Source organism: Meles meles, chromosome 2 (assembly GCF_922984935.1).
Source record: "Meles meles chromosome 2, mMelMel3.1 paternal haplotype, whole genome shotgun sequence".
Taxonomy (NCBI): Eukaryota; Metazoa; Chordata; class Mammalia; order Carnivora; family Mustelidae; genus Meles; species Meles meles.
In genome coordinates this window covers 9,270,256-9,286,481 of record NC_060067.1, presented here as the reverse complement: position 1 = coordinate 9,286,481, position 16,226 = coordinate 9,270,256, and the positions used below count along the sequence as shown (strand labels likewise).

Below are 16,226 nucleotides of genomic sequence, written 5' to 3'. Positions count from 1 at the left end.
TTAAAATTCTCTTCCTATTCCTTTGCCTGCTCCCCCTCCCACTCACTAGTCCCAGCTCATGGGCACACACTCTCTAACAAAACAAAAATAAAAGACTGAAAGAAATACATTATGTAGTCTACAATTACACATACCATATACTTTCAAAAAGGGGGTAAAAAAGACCTGTGTGATCTCAAAAGACTATGGTGTTTTTTGGTTAAAACTACTTTTCAAGTAAAAATGCACTGCATTACATCTGAAATATTAAAAAAAAAAATGTTTGAAAAATGTTCCTAATACAGACTTCAAAAATCATGGTATTGTACTCAACAAGACTGAGCTCCAAAACTAAATACGGAGCATGCAGTCTATATCGCCCTGTCCAATGGTTTAAAGTCAAGAAAATATAGCTTCTTTCTAAGACACCCCCATCTTAACAAATTCAATTTTGTGACTCAACACAATTCATGTGTTGTAATAAATACTGGGTGGTGTATCATTATCTAACAGGATTATTTTAATTATAATTAACACAGAAAAAAACTAAGCAAGAAATTATATGATAGTGGCAAAAGTCATATATAAAATAATGTTAAATAGCATTACACATCTTTCTTAGTAAAGTGCTATAATTTTATTTCATAGCTATGTTTGTAGGCTATCATTTCGCTTTTTCCATAAATTTGGTGTAGCAAAACAAATTTATATATTTTAAGACCACCTCCTAAATTAAGATATAAATGTATTGTTTACAAACTTCTGGGTATGTTTGAAAAATCTTTTTACTCTTTATTCAGACTACCAGAGTAAAGAAATTTCACTTACTTTACAGCCAAGGAACCATATTAATATTGTCAACTCTGGGTGATTTATCCGAATTCAAATTTCACTACTATAGAATTTGTTTAATTAAAAAAAAAAGTGATGCATTCATTACTTCGCATTTATGCTTACTTTCTCTTATATTTCAACCATATAATTTATTTTTCCATATGAGACAGGGTAGGACACATATTCCTCTTGGATATGTTATTGTTTATTGTTTCAAGTGAATGGAATAGATAAATCCCACTGAGTAGTTTAGTGTGGCCCTGAATCTTACATAAATAGGTTAAATGAAGACATTATTTTGTATTCTGTGTATTCACATATACCATAAATTGTCCTAATGACAAATGCAAAATTTCCTTTATTACTTGTCCCAAGTTAGCTGCTGATCCCTTTCACTGATAATATATATGTGTAGAGAATGAGAAGCCTTTAGAATTGGGGGAGGAAAAAAAGATACTTTCCACTAAATTACTGAAAATTGGAATTTTTATGTTGATTCTTGATGACTGGAAAGTCAATGTTAAGAACTGATATTATCCAATATAAAACAGTACATTGAATTATTTAATAATAAACAGTATAGTAAGAGCTTGTATACGCTGACTGGGAACCAGTGTGGCTTTTTAAATTCTCAGAAAGACTAAACATCTTATGGTTAGAAGAACCACAGGTGATGATGAAGGTGCTCCGCTTCTCTGTAGCAGCCATTACAATAAGAATCTTTATAAAAAAATTATTTCACGATCGGCAAGAGATTTTACTGGTATTAGCAGTAAAGGTAAGAAGAGAAGAGTGAAGAGAGAAGAGTGTATTAGTTTTAAAAGTGTGGCAAGGGAAGGTAATAAATTTCTTCTGTATGTGCTCTGCTGCAAATAAAAGAGAGCAAGATGGGTATTTTAAACAGGAAACATCCACTGATAATGCCCATTGTTTTACTTTATACTTAAATTACACAAGCAGAAAAGTTATGCTTATTAATAGTTTAATGTATGAAGGAAACATCCAGATTTCTGAATATGAAGGTACATATCTCACATTAATTTAAGTCTACATAAAGTAGAGCCTCTATACTGACATATTGAAATTTACTTTCTGCTTAGCCTTTTCTGTTATGTAAACAATTGTACATTTATTTGCCATTCTAAAACTTCAGGATCAAGTTTACATAATTTTGCTAAATTTCCGTGTTTGCTCAGAAGCAGTTTACAGTACTAAAACCAACCAGCCAAAGAACAGCTTCAACAGAAAGTTATGTCCAAAGGGGAAGAGGGAAAGAAAAAAAGAAAAACGGTAAGAAAAATGCTAACTAAGGTAAAACGGATGTTGGTGGGGAATGGGCAGTCACAAATGTTCACAGAAAGTAGGTCAGTTAGTAACTTCTTCTGCAAAAAGCCTACACACTTCAGTCAAGCACATCAGTAGAATGATTTGGGAGCATAAATTTTTTTCGGCCACTTGTGATTTCCTCTGAATGAAAAGGAATCTGCAGGCTAACAAGCTGATCCTCATCAGCCAAGCTGGTTCATATGCACACTGTTCATGTGAGGTGCCCAGGGTCCAGTCCACACCTATGAATGTAGAGCATGCATTTTATTAAGTATTACGTATTTAACACATATTTGATTAAAAAAAACTCTTAAAAACTAAGGAAGTGCTCTTAATATCTATAAGCTAAAACAGCTAAATCTCATTTAATTTGCAACATACTTGAAAACAATGAAAAGCCACTTTTATTTGTTTTCCTGCTTCTCCTATTTCTCAAACCAGATGTGATTTACTGTCATTTTTTAAAAACCATTACCTGAATGCATACAGACTGATGACTAAAGAAGGAAAATGGGTGAAACATAGTAAGCATACACCAACATAAGCTAAAATATTCTAATCACTAATCATTTCTGTGAATTTTTAGAGTTATAATTATGCACTGTTCTGACACTTGTAATACATATAATGATAAATAACTTCTAGATGGTCCTTTTTGTACTACTAGTAAATTCTGAAGTATAAAGTTACAACACTTAGTAATTTAAAATCTTTTACTTACCATCTGCCACCCAATGAAATACATTATGCCTTTTATAATTTTAGCTTCAATCACTACAGTTGGTATCATTTTCCATATCCTCTTGCTGTATTAAATTTCCCCCAACTACCCATATTCACCACATACCTCACTAGCATGATTTACCTGTATCCTATTTGTCTCAGCATCTCATAAACACTAAAGAAATGTTCCCTGAATGATCAGCCTTACCGTTTGAGGGCCATTATTTTCTGTGGAGCTTGAAACCATCTTTATCAGGGAGTTCCAAGAGGGGTCTGCAGCATGAGGGCCATTAAATATGGGTCCTCCGGCACCATCAGGAATAGGTGCTACTGGAGGAATCATTGCATTCCCATACACAGAGAAAGGCATACCCTTAAAAAGAGAGAAAACAAAAATTATGCACATAGTCATATCTTCTTGCTTATAAAGTATGTTATCGAAGTAATCTAAAAATTATTTTCCATTATATGATTTCTTCTAGCATTAGACTATACATAAGCCTATGACAGCCAATATTGGGTCAAAACATTTCTCTAGCCAGATTTTGACCTATAATTACAGGCTGACGCCTGCGCATCATTTCACAAACACTTATCCACTTGGAAGTAAAACAAAGCTAATAATAAGAAAAACATTTAGAAATATAACAGTGCTTATGTAAGTCACCATTACCCCAACTTTAGGAAAGTCCATGTATCCTGCAGGAACATGCTGATGGAATGTACCAGAAGGAGTTACAATTCCTGTACTCTCTCGCTCCATTGCTTGATGCTGTGAAAACACTCCTGGATCGGACATTGGCCTATGAATCATAGGATTTCCCATACCAGGGTTACACCAGTCTACTTTGTCTGAGGGAAAACAAAAAGATAAAAAACGATAGCTGGTGATCTTTAAAACCAAAGACAGCAAGATAAAACATTTACTCTATTTCTATCTAGAATTTTCCATATTGAATTGTGCATTCTTTCAGAATAATGACTTACTTTTTAAATACGTACTGCAGTATTTCCATGTGTATAGGTAGTGATACAACAGCCTAATAACAACAATAACCTCATAATAACAATTGTCTAAATACTTTGTGTTACGAAAGAAAAAAGCCAAGTTAAGATAAAAGCTAGAGTCCAAAAGGAAATATCAGCATTTTCTTAACATGATGAAATGAAGAGAGGAGTATGCTTGCATTAGATAAATTCAATGAGAGAGAACATGGTAACAAAAAATGGCCTGAACTCTTAAAACTGATCAGTGAAAACCAAGAGATATGAATACAGATCTTTTAAGAATGACTGTTAACGTTAAATATTACTTCCAATATTTTAGTTAAATCCATAAATTTAAAACTTAATTTCTGGCAGGCAGAATAGCATGTCTTACCTTGATTGCCACCAATCCCTTCAAAGGACCAGATGCCACTATGCCCTACTGATGTGGATAAATTACTCCCAATAACAGATGGAGCTGAAGTTCCAGTTTGCCTGATACGTGCAGAACGTTCAGTCCCAATAGGGACTGGAACTTTTCTGTCCTGAGAGACATTGCTGGGCTTTTCTGACCCTAAAGGTACTGATGATGGGGCAGGCGAAGGTGCACGAACTCCAGAGGATACTGACTGTGCAGGAGAATCTGGAGAAAAGATATTTTGAAATAGGATATATGTCATCTATAGAGGATGTCATTTATCTTACATTCTGAAGATACCTTATATATGTGTTCTCTGAGGAAAAATGAAATATGAGAATAATGCTTACAAATTATGCATATTAAAATTTGGTTAAGTTCCATGACTTCGCAGTCATTTTTAAATTTGATTCACAGTTTTTCCATTCAGTTATGTGATAGAATGTGAAGATGTCTGAATACAGATATAATATAACCCATTAAGTTAATTAATATTTAAATGCTTGATAGTGAGAGTAAAATAAACAACAACAACGAGAAGACAATCTTTAAATTTAAAAGGCTAAATAACAACAAAATAGAGGTGGAGGAAAATCATGCCTGTATTGGCAATTTGCAAACTGTATTCCTTGAGAACACACGGCCCTTGGTATGCTATGATGAAAACAAAGGGATTCAGGTAGGCAACAAATTTGGAAAATCTAACTTGAGAAAAAAGTTTCTTTAAATCAGAACGTCACAGAAACTTAATATGCTGATAAAATACCAATATAGGGCTAGGCCTCATTGCCCAATTTGTTTTACTGTATCATGTATCACATGTGTATTCCACGAACGAGCTTTTCAAAATGACAATTTAAGCTTTATGTATCAAAACAAGGCAGGTTCTTAATATTTGGGAGTATTCTGTAGTGATTCAATTTCTTCATGCACTAGAGAGAAGAAAAAACAAGAACAACCCAAATTGTATTTCTCGTGAAAAATTTAAATATCAAGCACACTTAAGTTTAAATAGGGTGTAAATGGTGGAGCCTGAAGCTTAAAAGTCAAAAGAGTTACCTGCTTATCTACAATTTACTCATAACTGCCTGACTGTATGCCCTAGATGCCCTAGGGATAGTCAAGAATAGTTTTCCATTTTTAATCATTTTTTTCATATAGGGTTGTGTGTGTGTGTGTGTTTGTGTATTCCTCCAAAGGGATTCAGGTAGCTAATAAATTTGCAAAATCAATCAAGCTATCTATCTATCTGTACACGGGTATACATACACAAAAGCACAGTGCCTCTACTTCCCAAGGTACTTTTCAGGGAATTTGAAAAAGAAAAATTCAGTAGAAGTATTAGTCTCAATGAATTGTAGTAATATTATTAACTAAAAAAAGGGATGTGAAAATACTTTATAAATTGTAATTTATTAACAGGATATAGATATTATCGGGAACAAAAACATGAAGCTTGCGAGCTTATCTGCACAAGTAAACCAAGAAAACTGTTAGTCTCTAATGAAAAATTGAAATATATCATCTGTGGTTATGGATCCACTAGCATTCTCAACAGTATTACTTTTAATGAATCATAAGAAAATAGAAAAGCCATATATGTCCTTGAACAATTATACCTATTTCTAAATTCACCTTAAAACTGCACTGGTATAAGAAGGAATTCTAAGATGGAGGTGTAGCAGCACAAGTTTTGATTCTTCCAAAATCTTTCCATTAAAAACAAGCTACCAAGTTATTAGCAAAGCCAAACACCCCTGGATAACATCTATAACAAAACTAACAAAATAGGGGCACCTGGGGGGCTCAGTTGTTAAGCATCTGCCCTCAGCTCAGGTCATGATCCCAGAGTCCTGGGATGGAGACCCAAGCCCCGCATCAGGTTCCATGCTCCGTGGGAACCCCGCGTCTCCCTCTCCCACTCCCCCTGCTTGTTCCCACTCCCCCTGCTTGCATTCCCTCTCTCTCACTGTCTCTCTGTCAAATAAATAAACAAAATCTTAAAAAAATATATCCAAACTCGTATCAGAAGATACGAGTAAATGGGGACAAATCACTGATGGCTACAAGATCTCTGTGGTATCAACATCTGTGTGGAAAGAAGCAGTTCTCCAGACCTGAGAACAGAATAGGAGAACAAAACAGTCAAAGGTACTCGAAGAAAAGCAGAGAGCAGGCCAGTCTGAGAAGATCAGGTGAAACTGGGAGAGTTCTGCCTACGCATGGTAATTGCAAGGAATTAAAAAGGTCTGAAGAAGCTGGAGCAATAGTGACCCTATGAACTCTCAAAAATATCTGCTGAAACCTCATTCCACGATAAAGCTTCACACTACTAAGAAACTTCTGGGAACATATTCCAAGTTGAGCAGGAAAGGGACAATAGAAGCAAAGCAGACAAAAGATCCAGTCGAGAGTGGGGGTGATGGGAGGGTAAGGATAACAAAGCCAGATTTAATAAAGTATTAAGGCCATATTTTTGCATACTTGCCTAAAAGACGAAATTCTAGAGCCTTTAAGCTAGAGAAGATAACTGATCCACGTATCCTTTCTAAAAATTCAGGAAAGTTCATTTAATTTAAAATTGTAAAACAGAATAGAAACGCAATCAAATTCCATACAAAACTATTATATGAACTAAGAGATATGAACCCAGAACATCTTACAGATAATAAAAGCATGCCAAGAAGAAAGCTGTATTCTAATCCAAGAAGAAAGGTGTATCAGAAAGAAAGCTATACTCTAAAATTCCAATGTGAGCTAAAAGAAATGAAAGGAACATAGGGAAGAACAGCGTAATTCAGAATTAGTAAAACTGGAAACAATGAAAAAATTCAGGAAAGCAGAAGAAATGAAAGAATATTCCAGAACGTATAAGGAACACAAGAGATAAATAAGGTTTTGTGTTTTTTTTTAAAGATTTTATTTACATTTATCTGACAGAGAGAGAGGCAGTCAGAGAGGTAACCCGAGCAGGTACAGTGGGAGAGGGAGAAGCAGACTTCCTGCTGAGTGGGGAGCCCGATGCAGAACTTCATCACAGCATCCTGGGATCATGACCTGAGTGAACTAAAGGCAGATGCTTAATGAATGAACAACCCAGGTGCCCCAGTGTTTTGTTTTTTAAACTGTGTATTGAAAGGACACATTTACAAACCTGAGAAGGATCAACCCAGAACAATTAACGCCATGACAAAGTCAAAGGTGGCAAGTTGGCAGGAAGGATGGACGGATAGGACAGACAAATGAATTGTACCTCTCCTAGACTCATCCCTGGGAACTTACCCTATTGGTCAGTGTTAGATCTAGTTTCTCTTCCCTTTCCTGAATCCTTCCAAAAAGCAAAAGCAAAGTAAAGCAAAATACCCTCTATATTCTGTTTAAAGGAACGGAGTAACTAGGCCTGCCTAAAGACAGCCCCATTTAAGAGATTTGCCCTCTTCACAGCCATACTTTTATCAGGAGACAGTTTTCTGCTTCTTCCCTGCAAGCTTACTGAACTAATGACAGGTGTCTGACTGAAGAATAATCCATTTCAGGCTAGCAGCAATCTGTGACTGACATGGCCTGACCTGAACATAGGAGGTAAGCAAATCATATTCCTCATTCAGAAAGGTACAACTGATAAAAAAAGGAAAAACTGGTTTAACTAATTATGAATTGAATCTTTGAGGACCATATGTAAGATGAGATTATGAAGAAGGATAGGCAAAGAGGGAGTAAATAGAAGAGACTCACAAGACACAGACCATGAGTCTGTCATAAATCCTCTAAAGAGAGACAGAAGGAATATCTGGATGGCTCTGAAGATGGCCTGGATCAAATCCTGCATGGTTCTGCAGACAGTCCTTTAAAAGTCAGTACCATTTTCTTTGAGATTCCTTTGGTGGGTCTATGTTCTTTGTTATAAAAAGCACGGAATTATTATAATCTCTTTTCTCATCTCTAATTATATAATTAGAAAAAAAGCAAAATTCAATTCAGAGTCATCATGTTGTTTTAAAATATGCCAACTATATACTAAATAAAAAACAGGTTTTAGAAGTTCTGTGCACTCTTATACAATTTTGGGAACCTTCTTTAGAAAAAGAATACCAAACTGCAAACACAAAATTAAGTATAGGACCTTGGCAGGGTCCCTTGTAAAAAAGGTACCTTGAAGCTGAAGCTTCACTGGCTTCATGGTAAATCAATTTCAGTTTTGAAATGACAACAGGTCCTGAATTCAAAATGAAAGAGCAATGTGACTTACAAATTTAAAAAATACTCCTGTAGGAAAATTACTGTACTTTCTTCATCATTCTGCTCAGGCCATCAAGATGAATGTGGTTGGTCATGACTAGCTTACAAAAAAATTTTTAAAGGTTACAGAAACAGAACAGAAAATACCAGCATGAAACATATGTTGTAAGGGTAAGTGCTATTTTGTAAATGTATTATTTCAGCTATACACTCACATGACGTGTCCTGGCTCACAACGTAAAATTACCTCCTTCCTTTCAAAATTTTGTTTTTACTGCTTTTTGATCTGATAACAATTTTATAAGGACTGAATGTCAAAATGGTCCATTGACTAAATGTGCCAAGAACTGAAACTCACAGACCACAGCCAGTGATCAGTAACCAATGCAACAGTTGGCTGAGTGTTGGTAGGATAGATCTTAGCAGTCTGAGTGGAGTAAGGGCTCAGGTGATCTCTGCCCACCCTTTTACATGCAGAAAGTTCTTGGGCATCACCAACCTATTGCTCTTGAGCCTAAAGGAAGGATTTTTTTTTTTTTTTTTTTTTTTTTTTCTTTCTAAAAAAACAGTTTAAAGAAAGGGGCCTTTGTCCCCCACATCCCAACTTAATTTGTCAGGGTCCTAATAACATCTTTATGTCCTAAAGGAGAGGGAATGAGAAGAGGAAGAGACTATATGGAGAGATACGACAGAACCTGTTCAAGTACATAAAACCAGACAAATATATTATGAAAAGTAAATCACATGCCTCCACAGTTAGTTCTACAACAGCATCCAGAATGGCAACTTTTAAGGAAACTATGTACATAAACACTGAAAAACAAAATTTTGAAAGACTATAATAAATGAAAACACAAAGTTACATTCATGTGAACAGATTACCTAAAAAAAAGCTGAAAGTCTGACAAAACAAACTAAATGGTCAGTAAAAAAGTAACAGTATTAAAATTTGTATTGAGGAATATGCAGACTAGTTAAAAATTCAGAATTAGAGGTGAAAGTGGGAGTCTTGCATAAATCAATCACTTTAATGATTGCAAAACAAAGACTCTAATTATAATTCCTTCTATATGTATGAATTGTCCTTACACTGTAAGGAAGAATCTAAGGAAGATTCTAAAATCGTAAATTCTTAAAAAAAATTTTTTTAATTAAAAAATTAATTAATCATTATGGACTTATGGATTCTTAGACTTTAGCCAGTGAGCTGCCATTATTCACCTTGGTGGTCAAATTTTCCTGAATTTGGCCAGTGGGAGTCCCTCTAAAGCTGCCTCGTGTGTCCTGGCATGTCTCCATAATTTTGAGAACTTAAGTAACTCTCTGACACCCTAAGACTTCGCCGGCTCCCAGTATGCCCCAGCTCTTGAGTCAGCTATTTCATGGAGACCGCCTAGTTTCTTTCAGTGGACAAACATATTTAACAGATAGCTCTGGCACTAGCTGTGCTCACTGCTGATGAACTTTAATTGCTTCTAGACCCTTTCAGTAGACAGAGCTGGTGGGAAAACAGCAATTTCATACGATTTACTCTAATATACAGGTAACTGAAAAATCGTGAGTTCACACTGATCATCTAAATCTAATCCAATTCGTTCTTCTTTGCCTTAACCCATTTCACACCGCCTCTTCTCACAGTGAGGACTGTGGATTATAACATTAATACACTCACTTGCTCAATCCTACAATAAACCCCATAATTTTAGAATTGCTTATCCATAACATTATAAAAATCCAATGTTCTAAGTAGAATTGCAAGATTTGTTTGAAATCTTTTTGTCTTTAAACTGAGGGTATATAAAGTACTATGGTTAAAGAGGTTTTTTTATTTTTTTTTTTTAGTAGGTTTATGTTAATAACTTGAAGCACAGTTAAGTTTGTTTCCATTCATGCTCAATTTTAGTGTTTTTCCCTTCATCAAAGTTGATCTTTTTTGGAATTCATAAACATTAACCTGATTACAAAAGCAAAACTATTATTTTTACTCAGACAAGTACTACTGCTTTGCCTGTTCCCTTATTACACTGTCTCAAAGTCTGATGAGGAATTAGAACATGGTGTCAGAGAAACTCTCCACAGAATGCTTATTAATTAAAAAGGGAAAAATAACAATTTGACAGTACAAAAACCTGGCATACATGATCTTAACCAAATGATCAAAGTCATCAGCACCAATGATGGTACAAACTTATATTATGCAATATCATGTACTGAGAGAAAGATACAACATTGACTATATGGTAATATTCCTGTCGAAAACACATAACTTAAATTTAATCATGAAGAAATACCAGAAAAACAAAATTAAGGGGAATTTTATGAAACCACTGATCTATAATCTTCCAAAGTCCTTCTCTGAAAGACAAAGAAGGCTGAAGGAACAGTCCAGATTATTTGATACTAAAAAGACAAAGAATTGAATGCAATTTGTGATCCTGATTTGAATCTTGGATGAGAGGAAATAAAAAATATTATTGGCACATTTGGTGAAAAGTGAATATGGAGTATTATGGATAGTATTGTCCAATGCACAATTTGCCACCTGTACCATAGCTGTGGACAGAATGTTCTTGTTTTTAAGAAAGATTATCATTTAGGGTATTCAAGGGAAAATCGGTTGATATCTGCAACTAACTCTAAAATGGTACAGAAAAAATTCTACACACCCACACACCTAGAAATATACTGCAGGGAGAGAGAGGAATGTGGCAACATGTTAACAACTGGTGAAGCTGAGAAAAATACATAAGCGTTCTCTGTACTATTCTTACAAGTTTAAATTACTTTTTTTAAAGTTAGACTTGAGAGACATAGTCTAATGTAATACATTTACCTTGAGTGATTCATGGTTCAAAGGGGGAAAAAAATCTATAAAAACTATTTTAGGACAACTGGGGATATTTGAACAGGGACTGAATATCACATGATATTACTAAATTAATACATTAACTATTTGATAATGGTATTGTGGCTGTGTAAGAAAATGTCCATATTTTTAAGATGTACACTGAACTTTTTAGGCCTTAAGTATTATATCTGAATCCTACTTTCAAACGGTTCAACAATAAAAAAAAGCAAAGAGAGAAAACAAAGCAAAATGTTTAAAAAATTGGTAATTTTAAGAAATGACCAATCAAAAGGAATATGAATGCTTCTTAAAGTATTCTTGCAACTTCTCTGTAAGTTTGAAAATTGCTGAAACTTTTTGAAATAAAAAGTTGTTGGAATGCATCAGTGAAAATTTTAATGACTTCAATGACATTCTGTATCAGCAATGTATTAGAAAACCTAATCTATATTATCGCATTGTTACAAAGAGCACAATGTTTTCAACAAAAACAAAAATCAAGTGAACATAAAACCAAACCAAAAAAAAATAAAAAAACAACCAAAAAAAACCAACAAAAAAAGAAAAGCCCTGAATTTACAGGGCAATACACACTGAATTTACAGGGCAAAACAATTTATCATACTTTGTGAATTTCATCCAAAAATTTCTGAGTTTATTTCCTAAAGTAATAAATATTAGCATCTAAAGTAATAAACATTAATATCAATAAGTATGTTTTTATTATGCTGAAAAACATTCTCTGCTTCTAAGAATCCATTCTATTTTAAAGATTAATTGCCAAAAAATTTCAGGTTAACACTTTTCAATGAGCAGTCATGTTGCAATTTTAACTCCTTTTCTTCCAATTCCTCTTTTTTCATGAGCATGAAAATAAAAAACTATCCTTATTTTTATATATAAATAAGTGAATATGAATCATGTATATGTATATATTTTAAGGAATCTGTATTCCTATGATGGTTTAATTTCAGCTCAACAAACTCAGAAGACACTAAGCCAGATCTGTTACATATTTAGGGATAAAAATTAATTTTAAGAGGAGTTAAGAAGAAACCAAGTAGGTAAAATCACTCAAAAATAATGATGTGAATTTCAGACTTTTCATTTATTTTTAAAGATTTTATTTTTTTGACAGAGAGAGACACATTTATTTATTTGACAGAGAGAGGGAACACAAGCAGGGGAACTGGGAGAGGGAGAAGCAGCAGGCTTCCCTCTGAGCACGAAACCCAATGCGGGGCTCGATCCCAGGACCCTGGAATCATGACCTGAGCTGAAGACAGATCCTTCAATGACTGAGTCACCCAACCATCCCTATTTCAGACTTTAATCATTTGCTATATACATAAATGTATGCTCCTATGTTCCCATTTCATTAGTCTTTGTATATTTAAGACTTGCTCATAGCTCTTAAATCATTTTTTACTTTGCCTTTTCCCACTTAAAACCTTTTGCTTTTCAGGAAACATATATACAAACTCTTCTTATGGAATTACAACGTAAAACACTCACCATTCGATGCTGATGAACATGGAGTCAACAAACTAAGTGGGGAAAAATGTTGTCTGTTAAAGTTAGCAGCTGTGGGTGCTCCTCCAAGGGGTGCCCCAGGTCCATACATCTGACCTCCTGAAAGGTTTGAGGCAAAGTTTCCCAAATGTGTAGAAGAAGGTGTTACAGAACCATACGGCGAGTCCATATTGACAATACCTATAATTAGAAGATAATTTATAATTGTTACTTGTAAGAGAAAAAAATTAAAAAAAAAATTCCAAGAGGTCCCTAATACCCCAAATATTTTAGATGGCTAAAAAATTACTCCTTGCTTATTCTCCCAGTCTATTGACTCATCATTTCCCTTTCTCTAAAGATAACTATAAAAAAAGAACAATCAGCAAGGAAAATTATTTTTGTATTTAAGTTTAATATCTGATATTTTAATTAGTTATTATAGAAGACATGTAGGTTTCATATCAACAATGGAATTTTTAAATTGGCTTAACGGCCAAGGAATTATATAAAATTTTATCTTTCAAAACACTCAGGGGGAGGGAGAGAATGATTAGGCAAAGCACAGACAATTTTTAAGATACTGAAAATAATACTATGCAGCCATCAAAAGAAATGAAATCTTGCCATTTGCGACGACGTGGATGGAACTAGAGGGTATCATGCTTAGTGAAATAAGTCAATCGGAGAAAGACAACTATCATATGATCTCCCTGATATGAGGACGTGGAGATGCAACATGGGGGTTTAGGGGGATAGGAAAAGAATAAATGAAACAAGATGGGATTGGGAGGGAGACAAACCATAAATGACTCTTCATCCCACAAAACAAACTGGGGTTTGCTGGAGGGAGGTGGGGTTGGGGGGGGGGTTATGGACATTGGGGAGGGTATGTGCTATGGTGAGTGCTGTGAAGTGTGTAAACCTGGTGATTCACAGACCTGTACCCCTGGGGATAAAAATACATTATACGTTTATAAAAAAAAAAAGAAAAAGAAAAGAAAGGATGAATACCCAACTTTTGTAGCAACATGGACGGGACTGGAAGTGATTATGCTGAGTGAAATAAGTCAAGAAGAGAGAGTCAAATATCATATGGTTTCACTTATTAGTGGAGCATAACAAATGACATGGAGGACATTGGGAGATGGAGAGGAGAAGGAAGTTGAGGGAAATTGGAAGGGGAGGCAAACCATAAGAGACTATGGACTCTGAAAAACAACCTGAGGATTTTGAAGGGGCGGGGGTGGGAGGTTGGGGGAACCAGGTGGTGGGTAATAGGGAGGGCACGTATTGCATGGAGCACTGGGTGTTGTGCAAAAACAATGAATACTGTTATGCTGAAAAAAATAAATTAATTAATTAAATTTAAAAAAAAAAGATACTGAAAATACTCTGTATGTTACTATACTGGTAGATCCATGTCATCGGACATTTGTTCAAACCCACAGAAGGTACTAATATCAAGAGTAAATACTAATGTAAACCACAGACTCTGGATGGTAATGACAAATTAATGTAGGTTCATCAATTCTAACAAATGTACCACTCTTGGTGGGGAATGTTGATAATAGAAGAGGCTATGCCTGTTGGGGACAGGAGGTATTTGGGACATCTTTGCACTTTTCTCTCAATTTCCTCAGTACTTTTCTGTGACCCTAAATGTGCTATTAAAAAAAATAATAATAAAGTCTTAAAAAAAAAAACTACAGAGGGAAAAAAACATGGTTATCCTTTACGACGGACAGATCTGATGATGAGCACTTTAACTAAGTGCCCATTCTTTGTAATAGGTAATAGTGAAACAATCTTCATTGAATGCGTCCCTGATGCAAAGCAGTTTGAGGTTCAAAACATCACCCATCTGATGTTTCTGCCAAAAATGTTTGACCTGAATGTAATCATGAACTTAGGAAACAGATGAATCAAATATGTGGGACATTTCAGAACTGGACTCTGCAAAGGATTCAATGTCAAGAAAAACAAAGGAAGGTAGTGAGATATTTTAGACTGGGGGAGACCTCGGAGACCTAACAGCCAAAAGCAATGTGTAAACCCTGATTGTATCTTGGATCAAAAGGAAAAAAAAAAGAAACACACAGGCATAATGGGTGTATGTGGTATGATGGTACTGAATACTGAGTGGTACTGCTGAATTAATGTTAATTTTCTTGAGTGTAGTAATAGCGGTGGAGCTGTAAAGGCAAATATGCCTGTTTTGTTGACCTGAATCAAGTAACACTGCCCTCCAATGGACTCTAAAATTAAACTTCAATGTTAATTTTCGTCTAATGAACGGTACACCTCCAAAAACCTCACCTCCCTTATAGAGCTAGCTTTTTTCCTATACCTTTCCACAAAATAAGAATTTTTTTTCTCTAAACCTTAATTTTAGTCTTTCTCAACACAGTACCTAAATTTCATATTTTCTGAAAAGTGAAGTATTTTCAATAAATTTCAACAATCATAGAAATGAAATACAAAAACCTTTCCAGTGTATTAGCATATAATGCTCTTTTAAAATTATATTTAACATTTTAGTACTCAAGAGAAATTATGTTATTTTTAAAGTACACATAAATATTTCAATCAGTCCCCATACTGACCATGTTCATTACACTGTATTCACATGCCACAGAAATAGGCAAAATAACATCCAGTCCACATTAAATTTAGAAATTTTTAGTCCCAGAATATCATCTCTACAGTAACACAGACCGCCAACCTTTCTGCAAAAGGCTGAATAGCAGTATTTTCAGGCTATTAGTAGAGCATGAAAGTAGTTATAACACAATATGTAAATGACTGGGCATGGTTGTGCCCCAATAAAACTTTATTTATGAACACTGAAGTTATAATTCCCTATTTTTTGTGTCACCTATTATTATTTAAAAAACAAAATTTTAAGTCATTAAAAAAATCTTACACTATTACTGAATCTTAGTTTTAAAAAGTTACAAATGTAAAGACAGACAGCAGGCCATATTTGGCCCACCAGTGATAGTTTTCTATCTCTGGCATGGCTTCTCTTTATTTATTTGAAATGTTCATATTAAAACACATAGCTCTAGACGCAACTTGGTATCCTGGATTGGACACTGCAACAGAAAAAGAACAATACTGGAATAACTTGTGAAATCTGAATAAAGTCTGTAGTCTAGTTCATTATACAATATCAATATTAATCTCCTAGTTTTAATAAATAAATGATTATATAAAAAATTTACATTGGGAAAAGCTGGGGTAATTATAAAACTTTTCCATAAATTTAAAAAAAACATTTCAAAGTAGAAAATTATAAACAAAAAAAGCAATCACTCAAAACTGGGAGATCTTTAAATCCTCTAGAAGTATCAGCAT

General features: G+C 34.5%; 1 protein-coding gene across 6 annotated transcripts in view; it reads right to left on the bottom strand.

Moving 5' to 3' along the window:
* Positions 1 to 640: 640 nt before the first annotated feature.
* Positions 641 to 16,226, bottom strand: part of ANKRD17 (ankyrin repeat domain 17) — a 162,770-nt gene continuing 147,184 nt past the window's right edge. For all 6 annotated transcript variants that reach the window (XM_045989927.1, XM_045989932.1, XM_045989947.1 and 3 more), the window contains 5 exons: positions 12,870 to 13,067; positions 4,244 to 4,492; positions 3,536 to 3,714; positions 3,071 to 3,235; positions 641 to 2,381 (listed from right to left, as the gene is read on the bottom strand). In XM_045989927.1, the coding sequence (XP_045845883.1) occupies positions 2,322 to 2,381; positions 3,071 to 3,235; positions 3,536 to 3,714; positions 4,244 to 4,492; positions 12,870 to 13,067 (851 nt within the window). In that variant the 3' untranslated portion in view covers positions 641 to 2,321. The remainder of the gene's footprint in view (positions 2,382 to 3,070; positions 3,236 to 3,535; positions 3,715 to 4,243; positions 4,493 to 12,869; positions 13,068 to 16,226) is intronic.